The following is a 16,087-nucleotide window of genomic DNA, read 5'->3' on the forward strand; positions in this document are numbered from 1 at the left end:
TCTGCGACACTCAGCTCCCTTAATAAAACTATAGCTCTCAGAATTCATTGAGGGAAACCATGATGGTTTAAAGCTGTGTCATAGTGCTTTAAATGTATGGTTGAAATGTGGCTCAAGCCCGTTGCTTACAGTAAACCCACTGAAAGCTAAAGTCTTAAGCTGGCCATAACATTCAAGGCCATTGATTTCAATGGGTCTACAATGTATGACTTATACTTTTAAGTATTGCTCCAAGGCCGATATAATTGGGTGTGGGACTATGCTGTGGAAGATAATTATATTCCTGTTCTCTGCATTTTGTAGTGTGTATGTGCGTGCTCCAGTAATATTATAATTTAGCTTTAAATTCTCATGATGTACTTCATTGCCGGCATTATCGCATATGGCTTGATTGTGTTTTTATGCTATGTTGCCAGTGTTCGTTTTGCCTGAAAAATGGTACGGCTAGAAGATGGCAATGCGTTCAAGTTTCCCCTCATTCCAAGCAAGCATCCTGATGTCTCACCTACCTTACAAAGGCTACATGGACACCCCTACGCTTGACAGGTATTGCAAGGAACCATTCTGCATGTGAAAGCATAGCAACCACCGTAATTTGCCCACAATCATTTCAGGCTGCTTTCAATGCCGACAACAGCTAAGCACTTTGCTTTCCTTACAATATAAGCCTGTTTCTGTTCACTCAGAGGGGGGTCCCTTTGACTTCAGCAGGGGATGGATACACTTCAGGCTTTTAAAATTTTATTTTACTAGAACGTTGTGCAAAAGGGACGGGTTTAGAATTAAAGAAATCTGAGCATGGGAATTGTTTCATGTGCCAGAACTGAATAGAGCTTATGATCCTCTTCCGGCTACCCCAAGTTTTCTTCATTTTTCAGTAGTATTACTTAAGGTAGAGACTCATTTTGTTGGTGGCATTGTTAAACTACTCAGAGAGTCCAAAATTATTGCTTACCTCCTGCAAAGACTTGCACAGGTCAAGGATATGGGCCACCCAGCTCTCTGGCAGCCATGACACATTTTAGACTGCTCTTCAGCAGCCAAGGGAAATTAAGACTAGTGTTCTACCAAATGATCCTGATCTACCTTCATTCCATCCTTGGTGTGTAGATAGTTAGTATGTACAAATCCCTGACTTGAGATGCTAACAAGTGAAACAGACCTGATTTCTTTCTTAAGAAGTCAGAATGTTCATGGACATTCCATGACATCATGGCAAGTCAGCCAATAACTTGTGAGGATAGGCTTTTGGCCAACACTTCATAGTAGCTTTTTAACGTAAGACATGATAACCATTAAAAAAGAAATGAACTGCAATCTGTTTTCAGAGGGAAGAAAAAAGCAATCCCTTTATATAATACATGCTTTTTATACATAATTAGTTTGAACATTTTGCTCAGCAGGATTTCTTTCACTGAAAGTAACACTGAAAAAACCTCCAAGGTTGATACTTAAAAATAAAAGCTGTACATCAAACCAAAACCACCAACAGAGACTCTGTATCCAAAAATGAAACACGTATCCCTTTTTCCTTCCTCTTTACTGGCTATAGTGAAACAACCATTTGTCTGATATATTGTTGTATTTAAGAAAGGGGTGTGTTTTCATGTGTTGGGAAGTTAATGGAGTCACAAAGGCTACTGTAATGTTCCTTTAAGACAGGCATTTCTTGCCAGGGAAATTAAGAGATCAATAGCTCATAACTAGTCAAGAATGTCAGGGTACAAACATCTTGGCAGAAGGCATACCTACCCTTGATGTAATCTAGATCTGAATATGTGTGTCCGCGAAAAAGGACACACTAGATTTAGGAATTTCAGATGGAGAGGAAGACAGGGAGAATTTTGCGGACTTTGGAGTTCTGGAAAGCACTGGGAGTTGAGCTTTCTCTCAGGAGAGCTGTTGTGAAACAGTAGAATTTGCTGCTGGGAGTGTTTGAGCCTAGGTGGACCTGTGTACTTATAAATAAACTTTAAGACACTTGGGCACACCCTGAGTCTGCAATGATCTCTACATCCAAAAGAAGATGGCAGCCAGGAAACCTAAAAGAGCTGAACAGTGCTGATCAGACATTTCAGAGGAGACCATCTACTTGCAGGTCTGTTGGGAACAAAAACTGTTATCTGGGACAGGAACTGTTTGCATAACAGCCTGCTTCCATCTATGCCTGTTCCCAGCTGGACTGATACAACCACATAGAGCTGGCACAACAACGTAATTTCATGGTAACAACTACTGCTTGGCTGACACAGCTGCTGCCAATCCATTATAAGACTTTAGATCAAGTTGTGCACATTTCTGACCATTGTGCCTGGGATCATGTAAACAACTTGTCCAGGTTATTCCATCTTATGAAAAAGGAAGGTTTGCTTTGATCATTCAAACGCCACCCATTAACTTGAGAAGTCCCAGAGAAAGATTGCGAAGCAGAAATGAAGCACATCATCAACTCTTGAGTGGATGAAGTTAGTCCCAGTGATTATTCCTTGTCCGAGAGCTCTGTATTCTCCCAGTCTCCTTGTAAGAGGCTTGTCTTTGACGCTGCAGATCGCTTAACATAAACCACTCTGTCGCCGCCTGGAATTAATTCACTCAAGTTGCTTCGAAACAAAGCAAGTGGCCTTCCTGAAGGAGAAAATAATTTTGAGAAGGGGTGGGGGTGGGAGAACAAATCAAGATCTGTAAAAGTTGCAATATGGGCTGAGGTTAAATGATAACACTGGAAATGTAAAAGCATCCCAGAAAGAGAAAGCAAGACGTCCAGTCTAAGATGTAAGGAATTCCTGCAACATCTCCCGCAGCCTCTACTATTACAAGCCAATGTCCATGTTGCATTCGCTGCAATCCTCTCCCATGGTGACTGGAACCTGTCCTCACCAAGGTGTGCTCAATATTGACTGTATAGATCACCACCATCAGTGACAAATCTCCAAGTGGCAGCTATCTATAGTTAGCATAGAATGCACCTGTTAGCTTGCTGAGTGGTGCAGCCTGATAGGACTATACTTCTGAAAGCACTGAACTGGCTGTCAGTGAACTATTGGGACCAATTCAAGGTACAAGTACTGACATAAAGGTATATAAAGGTAAAGGTACCCCTGACCATTAGGTCCAGTCATGGACAACTCTGGGGTTGCGGCGCTCATCTCGCTCTATAGGCCGAGGGAGCCAGTGTTTGTCCGCAAACAGCTTCTGGGTCATGTGGCCAGCATGACTAAGCCGTTTCTGGCTAACCAGAGCAGTGCATAGAAACGCCGTTTACCTTCCCACCGGAGCGGTACCTATTTATCTACTTGCACGCTGACGTGCTTTCAAACTGCTAGGTGGGCAGGAGCTGGGACTGAACACCGGGAGCTCACCCCGTCGAGGGGATTCGAAATGCTGACCTTCCGACCAGCAAGCCCAACCATCTCAGACCCTACATTCAGCAGGCGAGGTCTTGTTGGTGGTGCTGAAAGCCTTCGCAGCAGTGTTTCCCTAGTTGTGGAATGCCCACCATGATGAAATGCACTGTCTCCATCATTATTAACTTTCAAGAGGAGTTTGAAAACACTCCTGTTTTCCCAGTAATTTGGTGGCTGAAGAATACTGTTCCTGGCAACCTCGAGATCATTGGGTGAAAGCATTTTTTTAAGTGTAATTGCTTTAGAATGCCCTTTTTTTTTTTTTGCTCCATTTCTGCTTTTAAATTGTTTATATTGGTTGCCTTGGGCTCCGTGGGGGAGGAAGGGCTGGATATAAATTGAATCAATCCATATACTCAGGTGTTCCACTCCCAGGTAATACCCAACGGGTGAGCAGGGCTGTGCTGTGTTCTCCGCCTCCTAGCGTTCATGCGCACAGGGCGAACAACTGCAGGGAAGGATGTGCATGGAACGTGTGCAGAGGAGGGCAACCAAGATGATCAAGGGTCCGGAAACCAGGCCTTATGAGGAATGGTTGAAGGAGCTGGGTACGCTTAGCCTGGAAAAGAGGTAAATATCTTAACATGGAAGATGAAGCAAGCTTTCTCCCCCCTCCTGCTCTGGAGACTACGACCCGAACCAGTGGCTTCAAGTTACAAGAAAGGAGATTCTGACTAAACATTTCGAAAAACGTTCGACAGTAACAGAAATGGAATGGTCTCTCTTGGAGGTTTGTAAGCAGAGGTTGGGTGGCCATGGATTGCTTGAGCCGAGATTCCTGCATTGCAGAGGGTTGGACTAGATGACCCTTGAGGTCCCATTCAACTCTATGATTCTATGCAAATACTTCCATAAGATCCAAAGCCCTGATTGTGCAAGCTCCTTGCCCACAGCTATTTGTGCTGTATGCATGGGGGGGCATCCAAAAGGAAGAGCTAGTAGGGAAGGCTGATCGCTGAAGAATTGGTGCTTTTGAATTATGGTGCTGGAGGAGACTCTTGAGAGTCCCATGGACTGCAAGAAGATCAAACCTCTCCATTCTGAAGGAAATCAGCCCTGAGTGCTCACTGGAAGGACAGATCCTGAAGCTGAGGCTCCAATACTTTGGCCACCTCATGAGAAGAGAAGGCTCCCTGGAAAAGACCCTGGTGTTGGGAAAGATGGAGGGCACAAGGAGAAGGGGACGACAGAGGACGAGATGGTTGGACAGTGTTCTCGAAGCTACCAGCATGAGTCTGACCAAACTGCGGGAGGCAGTGGAAGACAGGAGTGCCTGGCGTGCTCTGGTTCATTGGGTCACGAAGAATCAGACACGACTAAATGACTAAACAACAACAAGAAGTAGGGGCATGTAAAATTGGGGCATTCCACACTTCGGAGACTTGCAAACAGTAACTGTTCCCCCCTCTATCCTTAACTACAATGGCTGGTTTGCTTCAATCTGCATCCTTCATTATTCACATTAAGGGTAATAGCTTAGATAGCTGCAGACGTGTCAGCTAAAATAGGATAATTGATGGTATAAGATATATCTGCCTGGTTGCACACGCACCCACTAGCTGCCTTCAATGAAAGGCTATAATCAGTGCTAATTACAGGGCATTTGGGAAAATTTGTTGGTCTGGGGATATAGGTAGATAAAAAGAATATCCTAAATATCATTGTTGTAATTAAAAGAGCAGTGCTCTTTCATCTCGAAATACCCTCGAGGCATTCAGACAAGAGCCGATGCATAACAAGCGGATTACTTCGCCCTGTCACTGGTTGGAAGATATAGAAGCTGTTTAACAATGAAGATCCGGATCAACAAATGGAAAGAGATGCAACTCTGGATTGGAGTTCGAGAAGAAAAAAATAGCCCAATATAAGCTTTAAAATGGAGTTATCTGTAGAGTCGCCCCTTTATGTTTCTAAATTATTTAGTATTTTATTGCTGCTGTAATGATCCACTGCTTAGCACTGCTGTTCTGCTGTGAGCTGCTTTCATCAAATTTGCAGCCTGCAAATTTAGAAAATAAATAAAAAAACAAGGACTGGCAGAGCTTTAATTTGAACAACTGCACGAACACAGAGGAAGGTATAACAGGTAACTTAAAGGGAACTGCAAGGAAGCTTACCTGTATTTTAAGTGAATCTTGAATGTGTCACCTAGAACAGGTTACTGGATCCTGTGTTCTAGAATAACTACGGCATTTTTCTTTCTTTTTTCTTTTTTTAAAAGAAGAAGTAGTTGGTGTGGGGGTGGGGGAGATGATTGGCGCTTCTTAGCAATATTATGTCACTTCCTCTCACCTGTCCACGTTGTCTGCAGAGTGATGAAGAAATGTTGGCACTGAGGATGGGAGCTGCAAATGGCGGCAGCTTCCTCTTCGTTGTGAACAGAGAGCATGCACCCCAAGTGGCGATAGGATGGCCAGCACTTGTAGTCCTCCGTATCCCTGCTGTGGAAGCCTTTTAAGGCAATGTAGTCTTGGAAAGGGGAAGAGACAAGGTGATATGATTATGTACGCAGCTGGAAACAGAGAGATATTTCAGATTTGGCAGTCAGTGGGACAAACAGGAAACGGTGCCTTTCTCAGTGCTCTTCCCTAGCAGATCAGCTGCGAATCTCATCTCAACAGAAAGGCAGCCCGGAACATACTGTCCTTCTCTTAGAGGACAATGCCAATCACCAAGCGACTCCACCCCACCTCACAGGCAAGGAATGTGAGTTGCGCTGGCACCCCACTGAACTGCTGTTCCCCCACTGAGATCCAACCATTATGTAAAGCCCGTAAGAGTCTATTGTGTGAAATAATGTACCTTTCAACTGAGAAGGCTTTTTCTGCAAATAAAGTCCAGACTTGTATAAATGCAAAACTCTCTGAAAAGCTCTCAGGGTTTCATTTGTTCCGTATCGCAAATCACCTACAATTACAGAAGAGGAGAGGGGGAATGATTTAAAGAAGGAAGGCGATTAAGAGCAGCTCTTCATTAAAACTTTTTTTAAAAAAACAAACAAACCAATTCCCATTAGAATGTACCTGTGGCATTCAGGATATCCTTCAGAATGGGTTGCAAAACGAAAGGTGCAGTATGTGGCAGGAGATAAGTGAAGAAATACCTGCAGATAGAATTTTAAGATTTTAAAATAGATGTATTTGTGTCAAAGATCTTCCATGTGTAACTATTTCTACAGCACAAGGCAATTAAGAGTCATATGTTGTTAAAATCCTACACGTTTTGAATCTCATCTCTCCCAATTTTGAAGGCTTGGTTTATGACCTGAAAGCAAGCAAAAAAATTCCTAGGCTGGCCAGATGCACCTCTGATAGTTGCAGAGGGCGAGGCCCCTGCAAATATAATAGTTGCACTGAAGAGGCAATTACAGCAGATGCAGCTTGCATGGAAACCATTGAAGGTGCAGGATCACTAGCCTCTCCTGCATCTGGCTACTGTAGTGGGACACGAACTAGCCTCTGGCAGAACAGCATCAGTTTGCCTAACTGATAAAATTTAGTCCTTGACTTAAGGTTTGCCTTCCCTTCTAATCTGCTGAAATCTGCTCTTCAGATTTACACTGCTTCTCAGGTGCTGGCCATATGGAACTTCTGACTAGCACGTGACCTCTTCCAGCAGCAATAGACAAAATTAGCCTCTTCCAATTGTACACTGTCTGGGGAGATGAAGGCAGATACACAGTGTAGTAACACAGAAGCGCTATGGCAGGCATAGGGAACTTCCATTAGGTCCACTAGGCTGTTGAGAATTCCGTTCCACCTTAAGGGACAGACGTGTGGAATTGTTGCATGTCACATGTCTGTTTACATTCCAGCACAGTATGCTGGGAACTTCCGCTCTGCTGTTTTGCTTTGGATATGAAAGAGATCAGACATGTTTCCTTTTGTCTTGATCTACGCTGAATAAACCTGCTTGTAAATATGCTCACATAGCCTCTCATGCCACTTTTGTTTGTGCAGCGTTTTCTCTGCTGAATAGCGTGCTCAGTCTTCTAAAGCCTGGGCTGCAGAGTTCGCCCGGCACACCGGCCAGTGGGCTGGAGCCAGCTGGGGGCCTGCCAATTGCCCCCGTTTCCTTGGGTGCATGCCAACATAGGCTTCCCCATGTGGCCTATGAGGCTGTTTTTGGCCAAGTCCTGCCCACCTGTCAAAGCTGGTTCAGATGCAGGTCAGCACACGAGGTGCAGAGTTTGGCACTGTGAAGTTCATCAATACCTTCTGACTGGGCTTGCTCCTCTAGAGCTGTTGCCAGGAGTGACTGTCCTTGCCTTCTACTTCCTCTAAGTTTCCCAAGCAGTCTCAAATGACATCAGAGCATCTGTAATCTCTGTTTTGCCCTATGCATCGTGTGTCCTTGGGAGGGGAGCTTGTCGCAGTAGGACAGGCAAACTCCTGGGATTTTCCTGCAGCCTCTTTGCTCCCCCCTTCATCTGAGCTGCTGCCTGTCACAGGCTCCCCATGCTCACTAAAGCCTGTCGTTTCACCATTCAACCATTCCTCTCCCGCTTCTCCCCTTGACATCTCCTTAACGTCCCACCACCAAACCCTGGGCTCTGAGCTTTCCTCCTCTGTGGCTTCCCCGGCTGGTACCTCTCACCGTTCCTTGTCATCTAGCCAGTCCCTGACACCACCTGTCCAACAACCAACATCACGTGTGATGTTATGTGTGGGGCAGATGCAAGCATGACTCCTTGCTAAAAGTGGTTTTTGCAAATGCTGGTGCTCAACTGATGGTCAGCAGCTGCAAAGCCTGGTGCCTACTGGCTTGGAAAGCCTCGAGTCCCTGAGCAGCAGGGAAGCATCCAGACCCTGATTACTGGACATTTGTGCTCTACAATAATAGATGGCTTTAGTGTAACTGGTATATTTATCTTAATCTGCTCCAATCATTCACTGGGTTGGGTAGTTTGGGGCTCAGCCTCTGCCTCTCCTGGCAAAATAAATGACCCACAAATGACCATATAATGTTTTGCTTTGAACTGATTCCTGGTTGCCCTTGAGACTGACCCAGAAACTCCAGCGGGTGCAGAATGCCTCGGCGAGACTCCTTACGGGGTCCTCGCTGAAGGATCACATTCACTCAGTGCTATACCAGCTGCACTGACTCCTGGTGGAGTACAGGATCAGGTTCAAGGTGCTGGTTTTAACCTTTAAACCCTATATGGCCTAGGACCCTTGTACCTACGGGACCGCCTCTCCTCTACACAGAGGAACTTACGGTCTTCAAACAAAAACATCTTGAAGGTCCCAGGCCACAGAGAGGTTAGGCTGGCCTCAACTAGAGCCAGGGCTTTTTCGGCTGTGGCTCCGATCTGGTGGAACGCTCTGTCACAATGTCACAAGAGACTAGGGCCTGGCAGGATTTGACATCTTTCCACAGGGCCTGCAAGACAGAGCTGTTCCACCAGGCCTTTGGTCGAGGTGCAGTCTGACTCCCTCCTTTGGTAATCCTCATAGAATTCTAGCCTAATGTTGGCCATTAATTTGATTCTGAATTGATTTTAGAATGTATTGATTTTAGAATGTATTTCTATTAATTGAATGTGATTTTATGTAAACTGTGTTACTTTTACTGTTGTTAGCCGCTCTGAGCCCGCCTTCGGCTGGAGCGGGTGGGATATAAATTAATAATAATAATAATAATAATAATAATAATAATAATAATAATAATTACTATTATTATTATTAATTCCAGCCCCAGAAGAATGGAGCTCCGAAGTCTTCCTTTGTGTGCTCAGCTCCACCTACTTTAAACTTGGAACCTTATTGAGAGTGTGGCCTTTTATGCTCTTTTGTCTCACTCATTCTTATAAATGGACGTGGCATTTCTAGATTCCTCTGCCTGATGCAACCTCAGCATGTTGCTTCCTGGTAAAGGCAGTCATGGGAGAAAGAGGTTGTGAAGTCCCTAGGAATTCCCCACACACATTTGTTTGCAATTGGGTGGGAAGTTGGGGGATCCCTTGATGAGCACACGGAAACTTTGGTACATGTGGATACGGCTCTTTCGTTCGAGTCATGCTTTAACGGTTAAATAATTATATTACACATGCATTTAAATGCTATTAACCCTAACTTTTTGCCCCCAAAAAGGAGTTGTCCAAAGTGGATTCTCAATAAAAAGAAGGCACAAATCACACAATCATTAAAGCATAGCAGCACTGTGAAATTCAGGATGCTGGTTTTGGAGGGCATTTAAAAAAATAAATAAATCACCCAACATACCGGTAAGCATTGAAGAGGTTCCTTTTCTCATTTATTCCTTCACACTTCCCCTGCACAGAACACCTGAGAGAGAAGCTTTTGGTGGGGAATTCCAGGGTGCAGTCCCCATCCCCTTCGCAGGACAACTCCTCAGTGCTCATGTCATCCAGGTCTGCGACTTTGAGGACCCCGTTCACCATGACAAACTGCCTGGGCTGGAAATCCAGGAGGGCCAGGGAACCCAGAGGAGACTTGGCCAAGTAATGGAGCAGCTCAGCCAGCTCCAGGCAAAGCTGAAAGAGAAGGGGAATACACTTTTATTGGCTGGGAGCATCCAAATAAATGGAAAAGGGGTGGCTAACATTATTTATTTCATAAAATCTATCTCCTTAGGGATGCGGGTGGCGCTGTGGGTTAAACCACAGGGCCTAGGACTTGCCAATCAGAAGGTTGGCGGTTCGAATCCCCGCCACGGGGTGAGCACTTGATGCTAGGTCCCAGCTCCTGCCAACCTAGCAGTTCGAAAGCACCTCAAAGTGCAAGTAGATAAATAGGTACCACTCCAGCGGGAAGGTAAATGGCTTTTCCGTGTGCTGCTCTGGTTTGCCAGAAGCGGCTTAGTCATGCTGGCCACATGACCCGGAAGCTGTACGCCGGCTCCCTCGGCCAATAAAGCGAGATGAGCGCCGCAACCCCAGAGTCGGTCACGACTGGACCTAATGGTCAGGGGTCCCTTTACCTTTATCTCCCTGGCCACATCAGGAAATCACTGAGTCCTGATCGAACACAGCAAAAACAACCAAACTCCCACTGACGATTATGTCCCTAGACACCCTTAAAGCCTTTGACTGTTTAGAATCGGAATTCCTGTTAGCAGTATTAACCAACATGGAATTTGGCCCCAACTTACTACAAACCCTTAAACAAATTTACTCCCAAGCTTCAGCAAAATGTAGGGTCAATGGTATGGACTCTAATACCATAGCAATGCGAAGAGGCACAAAACAAGAGTGACCACTCTTCCCCCTTTCTATTCATCCTGGCCCTTGAACCCCTAGCAATCCGAATCTGGGCAGCTCCTGACTTCAAGGGAGTGGTAATAAAAGGCAAAACCTATAAATCAGGGCTCTTCGCAGATGGCCTGATGGTCATGACACCAGACCCCACAAACACTGCAGCCAACTAAAGATATCCAACCACGCCCATCCCCCCAACCTTTCTCACCACCAAGAAAGATGTATGCATACCTCTCCTGGTATGCCCCGCGGAGGACCTTAAGGTCCACAAATGACAACATTTTGGAGGTCCCAGGTTGCAAGGGGCTAGATTGGTCTCAACTAAGGCCAGGGCCTTTTCAGTACTGGCCCCAACTTGGTGGAACACTCTGTCACAAGAGACTAGGGCCCTGCAGGACTTGACATCTTTCCGCAGGGCCTGCAAGACAGAGCTGTTCCGCCTGGCCTTTGGTTTGGACTCAGTCTGACCCTTATGTTTCCCTCCCCTTATGGTCTTGATCTATCGGCTACTTTTAAAATGAGACTGCATTTTAACCTGTATTTTAAATTGAGTGCCCCCCATTATGTTTTTACTGTGATTTTATTGGTGTCAGCCGCCTAGAGCCCAGCTCTGGCGGGGTATAAATAAAATTTATTATTGTTGTTGTTATTATTATTATTTGTGTATGTGTGCATATACATATAACATAAATTGTTCATTTATGTTATATGTATATGCACACATACACAAATAATTTGTACTCAAGTGAACCTACTCAAGTGACACTGGCATAAACCCCCACAAACATATTAAATATTACCACCCCAACAACCCCCCTCCCCCTTCTCTCTCCCCCTCTTCTTCTTCCCCCACCTTATTCTGTATAATGTCTCTGCCCAAGATCCTGGAGATCTGTTGCCAGTCAGAGTAGGTAATACTGAAGCTAAATGGACAAATAGTCCACACACTGCAGCTTCCTATAAGGAATAAAAGGACACTTTTACTCTGGTCAGTGAGGGGAGGGTTCGTTTTATAACAAACCTGGGTAAAGGTCATTTTCTTGGATTATAGTTTAAGGTCAAACAGCCGTTCCCAGGTTCATTTTATCAAACTATTTGAGACTTTTTAAGACCATCATTAGTGATGTGGGATACAGGTGAATTGCAATTAAAAAAAAAATCAGAGCAAGTTTATTCGAAAGACTTTTCATCAGCAAACAGAGAAGAAGATGATCAGTATCAGTCCCATCTGCCCTCAACCAGAGTCCTAGGGTCTTTGAATGAAATTAGCTCTCATTGTTTTTGTTTTCTTACTTTAAATCTCTCCTCCCAGGGGATCTGCAGAAGTTGAATCATCTCCAGGGGAACACCCAACTCCAAAACGGTGACCACCTTCATTTCAGGAACTAAGCTAGGATCATAGCACTGACCGCGCAACTGTCAAAAGAGGAAATGCACAGATTGCCCTGTTACTATAGATGTAAATGCTGGAATCAGCTGGATGAAAGATAAGATCTGTGTGTGTTTTGCAGAATCGGGGAATTCAGATCTTTGCAGAGGGGTAGAGGGACACCCTCAACAGGTCTTAGGAGATTCCATAGTGGGAATATTCCTATGTGGTTGTGGTTTCAAGCATGCTGATAGTACTGGATAGGAAACCATAACATTCATTAGTCTGCATTTTGAAGTTGAATGTTTATACCGCCTAAAGAACAGTGCATTCCCATTGATGTTTATTTACCATTAACCTAGCCAAGAGTAATTTCAATTCCAGAGAGGCACCTTTTCCATGGCTTTTCCCTCCCCGCCCCCTAATGAGCTCTGTCAGGTCATTAACAATAATTGAACCAAGAAAGAGTTTACAGGATGCAGATGTAAGAGCTTCACTACTCTAAGGTATGTTTGTGATTAAACATTTCCCATTTTCCCCGCAAGCCTGCAGTTTCGCTGTCCCCACCCTTTCTTTTAGGCAAATACCGCATCTCTTTGGGTGGAGGCTGGAGGAATACACAACCATTTAAGGCTGCAAGCCTAACCATGTCTACTGGGAAGTGCACCTCACTGAGTTCAGTGGGGCTTATTCCCAGGTAAATGGGTTTAGGATTGCAGCTATTGATCATCACCAACTGAGGTGATATTGCAGCTAGTGATCATCACCAACTGAGTTTTGTAAGTTGGCTACTAGTACTAAGGTTTGAAGAGTATAAAACAGGTGTTCCCAAACTGTGGTCCATGGACCCCGAGTGGTGAGCGTCATTTGGTGGTGTGGTCAATGGTGTGTCTGTGAAGAGCAGCTGCTGCTATGAATGGTGGGTGAGGCACATTAAATATTCCTCTTCATTTTTAATTGTGTTTCCATTGCTTCTTTTAACTTCTCATATTACATTTCATTATTTCTTATTGTGTTTGATATTCTACAGGATTGGAACACAAGAAAATAAAAATCGTGGGAAACGCCATTCAAAATCATGCTGCACCTAACAAAACGCATTACCAGTTGTCATTATAACAGGCAGAAAACCCATTAAAAGGTCCGCCAAGATCTTCAGCAATTTTCAAGTGGTGGTGGTGGTGGTGGTTTGGGAACCACTGTTTCAGAAGGATTTTCCCTCTGTCAACTCCTGCAAATCCAAGAGCAGCCATTAACAACATTATTGTTCAACTATTAGGAGTCAGGTAGCTTTGGTGATCTACTCCAGTGCACACAGAGATCTGTTGCAGATCCAGATCTGCCTTCTACTTACCCTGGGAGAAAGAGGAAAGTGGCCCAGAAGAAAGGCAATCTAAGTCTAGACATTTCAAGACAGTAATTCATGGGAAGGTTTGTTCCTCTTTAATAAAGTACAAATTGGCGAAGAAACAACCAGGAAGTGGAGCACTAAGGAGGAACAAGGGAAGCGGCAGATCACAGGAGACAACATAGTCTTCATAACCTCCATAAGCAGTTATCACAGGCTTATCTCACTTAAAAGAGAGAACACACCCTTCAACAGCAGCTGAAGTCAGTATAGGTGCTTTGATGGGAGAAACACTACTTAACAACTCCAAAACTCAGCTGGCAGAAATACTTGGAATTACATCAGCTTAGACTGCAATCGCAATCGCTTTTGCTTAGAGCAGTGGTGGCCAAACCTGGCCCTCCAGCCACTTTGCGACTACAGTTCCCATCATCCCTGACCACTGGTCCTGTTAGCTAGGGATGATGGGAGTTGTAGTCCCAAAACAGCTGGAGAGCCAAGTTTGGCCATGCCTGGCTTAGAGGAAAGCAAAAAAAAACACTTCTTCTAATTAAACACATTTTTTAAAAAATTTAAAAAGTATACACTGCTTCGTTCTATGTAAGATAAAACTATTTAGGATCCAGTTGCAATCAATTTAAAGGCGTAATGGTCAAAGAGTGTTGGACTGGGACCTGGGAGAAGCAGGGTTCGAATCACCACTCAAGCCATGAAGCTCCTTGGGCCGGTCACCAACTCTTAGCCTAACCCAGTATTTCCCAAACTTTGGTCCCCAGCTGTTTCTGGACTACAGTTCCCATCATCCATGATCGCTGGTCTTGCTAGCTAGGGATGATGGGAATTGTAGTCCAAAAAAACAGCTGGAGAGCCAAGGTTGGGAAACACTGACCTAACCTATCTCATAGGATTGTTGTGAGGATGACATGAAATGGGGAGGAGAGTCATGTACACCACATTGAGACCCTTGGGAGACAAAGGTGGTGTATGAATGAAATAAATATATATATAAATAAATGCAGTAATAGCGCAAAGCATTGCAGCAAAATATGATTGAACACATGTATTCAAGCTACAATCCTTGGAAGTAAGATGCACAGAACTTGGGATTTGCTGCCATGTAAATCTGCGAGTAAGCCCCATTGAACAGAATGGCAATTGCATCCGAGTAAACATGCCAAGGAATGTGCAGTTAAGTTTGAGGCCAGAACAGCACCCAGTCCCATAACATTTCTTAGTGTGACAGTTCAAGTCCTGGGCCACGTGGAGAATAAATAACAGTACAGTTAAGCATGCACAGATTGACGTTTACTTCCCAGTGAGTTATTCACAGGTCACCCACCGCAAGTGATATTACGTCGGTGGGGAGTTTAAAGTACCACTTAGGTCCCTGCCACAATCTACTATTCGCTTCCTCAGAAGCAGTTTCCATTCTGCTCGGTGGGGCTTCCTCGCCGGAAAGTGCGCACAGGAAAGCAGCCTTAATCCCAGCGCAAACTGATTTCAGTGAAGCTTCATAGCATAGAATCATAAATTGGAAGGGACCCTAGTCCAACCCCCTGCGATGCGGGTTGCAATCCTAACAAGATAGGATCGCACCACAAAGGCGCGCACCGGGCTACTCCCCCGGATCATTCAATCCTGCGGAGTTCCCCTGCCTGCCCAAGCTCGGTGCTACGTGCCTGGACGACGCCGGGATGTTCCAAGCTCCGCAGCAGAACCATCTCCTTGAGCAGCTTGTAAGCGGCCAGGCGGTAGCAGCCGCTCGGGTGCGCGTAGCGTTGCGCGCAGCGGCTCACGTCGCGGCCGGCCGGGTGCACGGACTTCAGGGCGACCTCGTGGCCTCCTCCGCGGGGCAGGACAGCCCTCTGCACCAGCTTGGTGATCCCGGAGCCCACCAAGCGCACGCCCGTCGCGCCGCTCAGCTCCGCGCAACCCAACGCGCCCGCGGCGGGAGAAAAGGCGCAAGCAGCCCGGGCGGACGCGGCCAAGCGCCGCAGATCCGCCTCCCGCTGCTCCAGCTCCCACTTCAGGCTCGGGGGCATTGGGGAGTCCAGCAGCTGCCAAGGGCCCGAGACAACGAGGGCCAAAGCCAGCAGAGCAGGGGCGGCCAGGAGCGCGAGGAGCGCCCCGGACCGCGCCGGCAGAGCGGAGCCCGGGCAGCAGCGCATGACCCAACCTCCGAACAGGCGAGCGTCCAGTGCCGCGTTTCGACTCTGCCTCGCGTCGGAAACCGGGTCAGGTTCCTCCCTAGAGGCGTGTCTGCTGCAGCAAGCCGCCGCCTAGCTCGCCTGGAGAGCCTCATTTCTCCAATCGGGAGGCGAAGAAAACAGAGGGATTCTCCTAGAATGGTAGAGTTGGAAGGGACACCTGAGCATCATCTAGTCCAACCCCGCTGCAGTGCAGGAATAGGCGGGGGGATCGAACCTAATCCCTCGGCGTTAACAGCATTACGCTCTAACCAAGCTAACTTCCTATCCAGGCATCAGAATTTGGGCAGGGAATTTCAGGGCCAGTTTAGTTTGGAGTGGGGCAAGGACTGCTGAAATCCGATAGGTGAGGCTCTGAAATCAGTGCAGGGGAAGGGCTTAGTAATTTAGTATCTGCTTGTATGCAGCTTTCTGGGTTCGATTCCAGGGGTCTCTACATAGGGATGGGAATGTCTCCTACCTAAAACCCTGGAGCCCCACTGCCAATGCAGAGCCTGGTCTCCTTCGTAGAACATGCTACACGTGCACAGAAGAAGAAAA

The 16,087-nt window shown here is 45.9% G+C and overlaps 1 protein-coding gene across 1 annotated transcript; it reads right to left on the reverse strand.

The window, feature by feature from the left end:
- Positions 1-1,362: 1,362 nt before the first annotated feature.
- Positions 1,363-15,724, reverse strand: LOC309531010 (extracellular tyrosine-protein kinase PKDCC-like). The gene is made up of 7 exons (XM_082220327.1): positions 15,020-15,724; positions 11,917-12,039; positions 9,629-9,900; positions 6,428-6,507; positions 6,207-6,311; positions 5,697-5,873; positions 1,363-2,625 (listed from the first exon to the last, which is right to left on the reverse strand). Exons 1-7 carry the CDS (start codon positions 15,506-15,508, stop codon positions 2,480-2,482), a joined length of 1,392 nt encoding a protein of 463 aa, XP_082076453.1. The 5' UTR covers positions 15,509-15,724; the 3' UTR covers positions 1,363-2,479.
- Between the last annotated feature and the right edge of the window lie 363 nt (positions 15,725-16,087).

The sequence above is a fragment of the Podarcis vaucheri genome (genome assembly GCF_965113315.1).
Source record: "Podarcis vaucheri genome assembly, chromosome: 1".
Lineage (NCBI taxonomy): Eukaryota > Metazoa > Chordata > Lepidosauria > Squamata > Lacertidae > Podarcis > Podarcis vaucheri.